This window comes from Bos taurus, chromosome 11 (genome assembly GCF_002263795.3).
Source record: "Bos taurus isolate L1 Dominette 01449 registration number 42190680 breed Hereford chromosome 11, ARS-UCD2.0, whole genome shotgun sequence".
NCBI lineage: Eukaryota > Metazoa > Chordata > Mammalia > Artiodactyla > Bovidae > Bos > Bos taurus.
The window spans coordinates 2,367,495-2,374,989 of record NC_037338.1 but is presented as its reverse complement, the minus strand read 5'-3'; the positions used below and the strand labels follow the sequence as shown (position 1 = coordinate 2,374,989).

The 7,495-nt window shown below is 51.1% G+C and overlaps 1 protein-coding gene across 1 annotated transcript; it reads right to left on the bottom strand.

The window, feature by feature from the left end:
- Positions 1 to 512: 512 nt before the first annotated feature.
- CIAO1 (cytosolic iron-sulfur assembly component 1) lies at positions 513 to 7,442 on the bottom strand. The gene is given in 7 exon segments (NM_001037482.2): positions 513 to 3,113; positions 3,923 to 4,010; positions 4,987 to 5,188; positions 5,435 to 5,523; positions 5,634 to 5,745; positions 6,201 to 6,349; positions 7,163 to 7,442. Coding segments are annotated over 7 exon segments (1,020 nt in total). The 5' UTR covers positions 7,302 to 7,442; the 3' UTR covers positions 513 to 2,872.
- Positions 7,443 to 7,495: the final 53 nt, after the last annotated feature.

Below are 7,495 nucleotides of genomic sequence, written 5' to 3'. Positions count from 1 at the left end.
CCTTCTGTGTCGGCATCGCTGCAGAGCTAACACTGATCGTTGGTGGAAACCAACAGGTTAGCGCTTTCTCAAGATCTGCAGCGTCCCCTCCCGTAAGGAGGCAGTGGCAGCTGCGTGCTTAGAGCAGTTCCAAGATTCAGATCTATAAATTTTCTTCTGAGATTCTTGCCTTCTGTTGTTTTCTGGGAATACTGTTTTGTGTGTGTTAAGGCGTGTCTGACTCCTTGTGACCCCATGGACTGTAGCTCTCCAGGCTCCTCTGTCCGTGAAATTCTCCAGGCAAGAATACTGGAGTGGGCAGCCATTTCCTCCCCCAACCCAGGGATCAAACCCACATTTCCTGCATTGGCAGGTATATTCTTTACCACTGAGCCACCTGAAAAGCCCTTTTTAGGAGTAAATGTGCATAAAACTGGAAGATGATTCTGATAGGATAATTTCCCTAGGTTGGCAATTTTCTAGTCTTAGGACCCCTCTACGCTACAAAAAAGAACTCCAAACAGCTTTTATTATTTGGGTTAGAGCCACTGATGTTTATTTACTAGAGTAAACGCATTTTAAAGTAACAACATTTTATGAAGAACAACTTCGAAAACAAATTCAGGGAGAACAGCATTTTACATTTTTGTAAATCTCTTTCATGACCAGCTTAATAAGACAGTTGGATTCTCACAACTGTTTCCAAAACCTGTTGTGTGAATTGATGTAAAGCTGACTTCACACAGGTAGGGAGTTGGAAGAAGTTTCTAAATAGGCTTCTCAGATAATAGAGGCTATGAGATACGTCACTACACAGGTGGTAGATTCTTAAAGGCAATGTGGATGTGAAACCTTATCAGTGAGCATACTTATCAAGAGCAACACTTGCATTAAAACCCACTTGTCTCTTACACTTTTAATGAGTCTTGCCCATGAGTGTCTTTGTAACGTGCCTTAGTCACTTGGAAAATGCTCACTCACTAAATTATGCAAATCTTTCTTTAATACATTTCATCATAAATCATGTGTTCCTATCACCACCAATCCCCTCAGAAAAGCCTAAGCATTGAGAAGATGTCAAGCTCCTGATGTCAATACGGGTTTTCACAAATTTGAATTTTTGCTGGAAAGCTTGTTTTATCATTGGCAACACGATCAGTTTCCCTTGAAGTGACAGGCTCATTCCATTCATTTCCCAGAAAATGTCTCCCAAATAGCCAAGTCTAAACACTAGAGTTTGCTCGTTCTTGCAAGTAGAAATGGTTATGCCATGGACACGGCTGATGGAGCACGCAACTGCACAACTGCTTTTCCTCAGGACAGCCTCACCTCCGTGTGCAGCATGGCTGCTGCATGCCTGCTTCCGACAGAATGCTGTATGCTCAAGGGTGGAGATCTAATACAATTTATTTGTATTGGTTCTACTGAGGATGTTTCTCAGTGGAGTTGGCAGTATTTTCACTGAGGGCAAGGCATGGAGACCCGACTGCAGTATCTGGTGCCATTCCCTTGCTTCGGAGGTGCTGACCTCTCTACATGCCCTGAAGCACTCTAGGGATTTCTATTCACTGGCAGGCACATTTTGAGAACCACGGCTCTAGATACTGCCCCAGCTGTCTTCAAAATCTAAGGTCATGATTTCTGTGGTATAAAACTGAACTGAAGGCCATGGCCTTGAGGATGGTCCTCAAGTCAAAACCCACTTGGTCGTGCCTGTCTGAGGACAGCCTGAGACCCCAGCGCTGCCGGCCTGTGCCTGTTTTTCTACCTCTTTCAGCATTATTTCCCTAAGGGGCTGCTACTTACCACTCACCCCCACTATGGAAATCTAACATGACAGACCACAGAGTATTTATGTACTGTGGTTCTTTAGAGGGCACATACTGTCCCTTTAGGATTATTTTGCCCCTCACCCAAGACCCAATTCGGAGAAGGCAATGGCACCCCACTCCAGTACTCTTGCCTGGAAAATCCCATGGATGGAGGAGTCTGGTGGGCTGCAGTCCATGGGGTCGCTAAGAGTCGGACACGACTGAGCGACTTCATTTTCACTTTTCACTTTCACGCACTGGAGAAGGAAATGGCAACCCACTCCAGTGTTCTTGCCTGGAGAATTCCAGGGACGGTGGAGCCTGATGGGCTGCCGTCTATGGGGTCGCACAGAGTCAGACACGACTGAAGCGACTTAGCAGCAGCAGCAGCAGCAGGACCCAATTTTCACCCCCACTAAGACTGTATGACCTGTGGCCAACAGTAACTTGCTGCTAGGGTTCACATTCTCTCCGTTTATTTCTCAGCACTCCCCGACTGTCATCACAGCACCTGGCACAGAAGGTATGCAAGGGTTTCTAAGGGAAAGCAGAGGGGTCTCTTATTCTAACAAACCTACATTACGGAATTAATTTCAGTACTGGCTGCATGTCTTAAATGCAAGGATTTACCCAGAAACTGGGAAGACAGGGCCTACTTCAGAGAAGGACTCACCATGAAATTCTTTTAAATTGTGAATGTCCCTATAACATAAAATAGGACTTGGGACTCGGATTATTTGTATAAAGCTTATAGTCTCAGAAAGGGCTGAGCTACATCCCTCCTACATAAAGATATAATGATTATAAATAGTATACTTAACCTCTGCTCTCCAATTGAACACTGCCCTAAAGCAAAATCTGCCTTAAGTACAAGGCACAGATATTCTGCAGCTCTTTACCAGGGGCTCCGTGTCAAAGGGGGAAGAGTGAGTGGTCCGGTGGCCCTGAGCCTCTCCCCAAGTCTGAATGCAGGAGGGCCAAATAAAGGAAGGTCAAGGATGCTCCTCCTGGTCCTCTTAGGGACTGGGGAAGTCCGAGGACATTTTCTGGGGAAGCACGATTCTATCCAAAGCCAAAGTGGCTCAGATGCCTTCAGACGGCTGATACTTCCAGAAGGCCAACTCTCCATCGTCACTGCAGGAGGCCAGAAGCCCCCGTTCCTTGGGGTTCCAGGCCACGCAGTTGACATCCTGGGAGTGGGCCTGAGGCACGTGGGCTGTCAGCGAGAAGGTGGGCTGCTGCGGGTCTGAGCCGGGATCCTCCTCAAATACTCGGATGGCATCATCCCCACAGGCAGTAGCCAGGGTCCCTGTCAGCTGACACCTGGGGGGTGGGGGGAACAGGTGCGTCGGTGGCGTGCAGGTGGCTCCTCCCTCCCCACCTGGCAAGTCAGGGGCGAGGGGCTGGTGCTAGTCTCAAACTCGAGGACGTAGCTGTAAGTCTCTTACCCTAGAGCCTCTAACAAACATAGCTGCAAACATCACCCCAAGCTTCAAGTGCTGCCATCTAGGTCTCTTTCCATGTAATTAACCTAAAAAACTACATATAACTCTGAATTGTACTTTTCTCACTTGGCACAGCAGTTGCCCTGACATGAAGTGTTCCTGACCGTTTTTTTAAACTGATGCGACAGGTCACTTAATTTTACCATACTTAGTCCATTTTTGCTATTTCCAAATGTTTGATAGTATAAATAAAACTTAGATGCACGTCAACTTTTTCAGTTATTTAGGGTTATTTCCTGAGGACAGATTCTCAGGGCCCGAACTGCCCTCTGACCGACTCTCCTATGTGAACGGTATGGCTTTCCTAGGCTCCCTAAGGTAGAAGCAGTGTTACCAAACCATAAAGCCCGAGCCATGAAGCCACAGTTTCAAGAATACGTATTTCTGGATGGTTTGATGCTGTGGGTGGTATGGAGCTACCCTCAGCCTGGGTCTGTCTGTCCCCTGCTCCTGTGAACCCTGGGCCAGCCAGTGCTAAACCAACATGGAGACAGTCTAGCCTGATCTGATGACATGAGGGTGGCTGCTCTATATCCCCACGTATTCCCAAACGTGAAAGAGCACCCTGACTTCTCGAAAATCACTAGAATGGGTGGGCAGGGTGGAAGGGAGGAGTGGCGGTCTTACCAAGCGACGTCATAAATGGTCCTGGAGTGGAAGCCTGACAAGGTGCAGACACACTTCCAGCTGGCCTCGGAGCCGCTGCATGCAACCCCTGCGTGACAGACTTCTCTTGAGCCTTGGGCGTATCCATGCCCTGGGCACCTCAGGGGAGAACCTGCCCCGCTGCAGAGGAGACCCTGACTTGCCCTCCCCCATCCGCACCACCTGAGGCCTCATGCTCACTCCTGTCCCCATCCGCCCTGATCTGCCTTAGACACTGCCTCTTGAGAGTCCCTTGGAATACAAGGAGATCAAACCAGTCAATCCTAAAGGAAATCAACCCTGAATGCTCATTGGAAAGACTGATGCTGAAGGTGAAGCTCCAATACTTTGGCCACCTGATGCGAAAAACTGACTCACTGGAAAAGACCTTGATGATGGGAAAGACTGAGGGCAGGAGGAGAAGGGGACAACAAGGGATGAGATGGTTGGATGGCATCACTGACTCAATGGACATGAGTTTCTGCAAGCTCTGGGAGATGGTGAAGGACAGGGAAGTCTCACGTGCTACAGTTCATGGAGTTGCAAAGAGTCGGACACGACTTAGTGACTAAACAACATCAGGCACCCAGCCCAACCTACCTTATTTCTCTCCAAACTCCTTATGCCCTATGTTCCATCTACCCTATGCAAATCCCTGTTCCTGGTATAAATGTAGGTCGCCTTTACTTTCAATGCCTTTGCTCATGTGGTCCTCTTTGCATCTAGAATTTCCTTTTTTTCTTTTGTGGCTATGTCTGGCAACATGTGGGAGCTTAGTTCCCTGACCAGGGATCAAACCAGTGCCCCCTGCTTTGGAAGCATGGAGTCTTAACCACCGGAAGTCACAGAAGTCTCTTCTTATGTTAAAATGCTACACATTCCTTTCAGTCTAGGCCCCCTTCCCCAGAGCCTCCCTGGACTCTTCCAGCACTTTCCCTGGAGCCCTCCCACGGCACATCTATGAAGGGCCCAGTTTTCTGTGACTCATCCATGTGTCTCAGCCCCTCCGCAGAGATGGGCCTTCAGCCCCTAGGCTGGGCCCTCACCTTGCTCGTTGCCTGGAAGGTACTGGCGCCAGATGCGCACGGTGCGGTCGTCGCTGCAGGACGCCAGGCGCTGGCCACTGGGGTCAAAGGCCAAGCTCCACACGGTGGACTCGTGGCCTTCGAGGGTGGCGCAGCACACCCAGTCATCCTCTTCCTCCCGGTAGAGCTTCACTGTGTCGTCGTAGCTGGCGGAGGCCAGCAGCTGTAGGGGAGGCCAAGGACAGCACCGTATGTGTGTGTAGGGCCCGGGAGTGTCTGCGGTTCCAAGACTTCTCCCTCCCGGGACAGGACAGTCCCAGGGATGTGCTTTTATAAAGGGACTCACTGACATCTTCTGGTCACAGACAGAGATTCCTGGGAAAGCCAGGTTGAGGCTGAAGAGCAGAAGGCAGCTGGGTACAACCCTCCAACATCACAATTACTTCCCACCAAGACACCTGGCTCTTACCTCCTGGCTTGGGTGCCAAACCACATGCTTGACATCCTGTGTGTGGGAGTTGAGGACACTGACACACTCATACTCGTCCTCTTCATCAACTGTGGAGAAGAAAAGAAGGGGCACACAAGCTGACCGTCAGGGGCACAAGGGTGGGGCGCGGAGACTGGGTGGCAGGCTCCCAAGTGCACCTGGAGGGATCTGGACTCACCTTCCCAGACCCACACACTCTTGTCTCGGCTGCAGGTGGCAAGGAGGTTGCCAGACGGAGCCCAGGCCACTGATTTGACCTCATTTTCATGGCCCTCCAGAGTGGTTACACACTGCGAACAGTGAAGAGGGACTAAAATCAGTGCCAGCTCAGACCCCTGTGGTCCTTGCAAGTCCAGTTCCACTGACCCGGGCCGGCTCTGGTTCCTAAACCAGGAACATCCCTGGTGGTCCGGTGGTTAAGAATCAGCCTGCCAGTGCAGTGCACACAGGTTCCAACACTGGTCCCCAGAAGCCTCCACACGCCCTGGAGCAACTAAGCCCGTCCACCGCAACTACTGAAGCCCAAGAGCTCTACGCCTTTACTCCGAAGCAAGAGAAGCCACCACAAGGAGAGGTCCACGCACCGCAACAAAGAGCAGCCCCCACTTGCCACAACTGGAGAAAGCCCACGCGAAGCAGCGGAGACTCAGCACAGCCGAAAATAAAATAAATATTAGAATAAAAAAACGTTCCTAAACCAGCCCTGGGGATCAAACAGGCAACAATCCTGGTCCCATCTATTTACCTCAAAGTCATCCTCATTCTTCTTCCAAATGCAAGTGGTGGCATCAAAGCTGGCCGAGGCCAGGTAATTTCCGCATGGAGACCAGGCCACCTTCCGCACGGTGCGCTGGTGGCCTTCACAAAGGACAGATTTGCAGATCCAGCTGTCACCTGAAAGCAGAGGACAGGTCAGGCTCTGGAGCCGGGTGCACAAGAAGGTGCTGAACACTAGCTGTGCCACTGGGTAACAGGGTCCAGCATCAGAGCCAGGCTGGGGGTCAGAGCTCAGCGAGTGTACTGAACAACAGGCTTTAACTGACTCCAGTTACAGTTACAGAAAGCTGGAGGCATCCTTCTGAAACAAATCTGAGGAATCACCCTCCTGATTTAAAATTGTCAAGAGTACCTACATGCGTGCGTGCGTGTGTGTGTGTGTGTGCACCCGCCCTAAGCCACTAAAGTCACCTCTGACTCTTTGCGACCCCATGGACCATAGACTGCCAGGCTCCTCTGTCCATGGAATTTTCCAGGCAAGAATACTGGAGTGGATAGCCATTCCGACCTCCAGGGGATCTTCCTGACCCAGGGATCCAACTGGCCTCTCTTGTGTTGGCAGTTGCCACCTGGTAAATGCCCTCGGGTTAAATTTAAACTTCTTCAACTGCTGCAAATTACTTTGAAGCCTACTTTCTTCCTTCTCTTCTCATTTTCCTGCCTCAGCAACTATCACAATTTCCCTAACAGTTTCAGTCTCTCTATTGACATTTTAGCTTCTAGTAGTTGCTGACTCCTTCACCGGAAAACCCGTTCTCAAAGTGGCTAAGGTTCAACTCTAAGAAAACCCCTCCATCCTCTCCCTCGGCCCGTGACCATCGTCCAGGGTCTGCCTGTCCCGCAGGCTGCGTACTCCCCGAGACTGGCACCCACATCAAGCGCAAGGAGACCCCTTGGCGGCAGGGGTCGTGCAGCCGGATCGGGGCTTACCCTCCCTGCCCCAGATGCGGACGCTGCGGTCGCCACCGCACGAGGCCAGCAAAGTTCCCGCGGGGTTCCAGGCCAGGAACCAGCAGCGGGAGTCCGGGTGCGCCAGGATACGGCTAAGCAGCACCAGCGAGTCCTTCATGGCTGCCCGGCGCAGGAGGAGACAAAAATGAGCAGAGCTAGCCGCTCCGACTGCGGTTCCCACAGAGCAAAACCCTTGGGCCCGACTGCCAGGGTCCACCCTGGAAATGAAGCGCCCGCTGCTTCGGCTGCGCTGCCTTCTGGGAGTTGTAGTCGTCCTTTCCCCACCCTACTCCCCCAACCGCGGCCCCACCT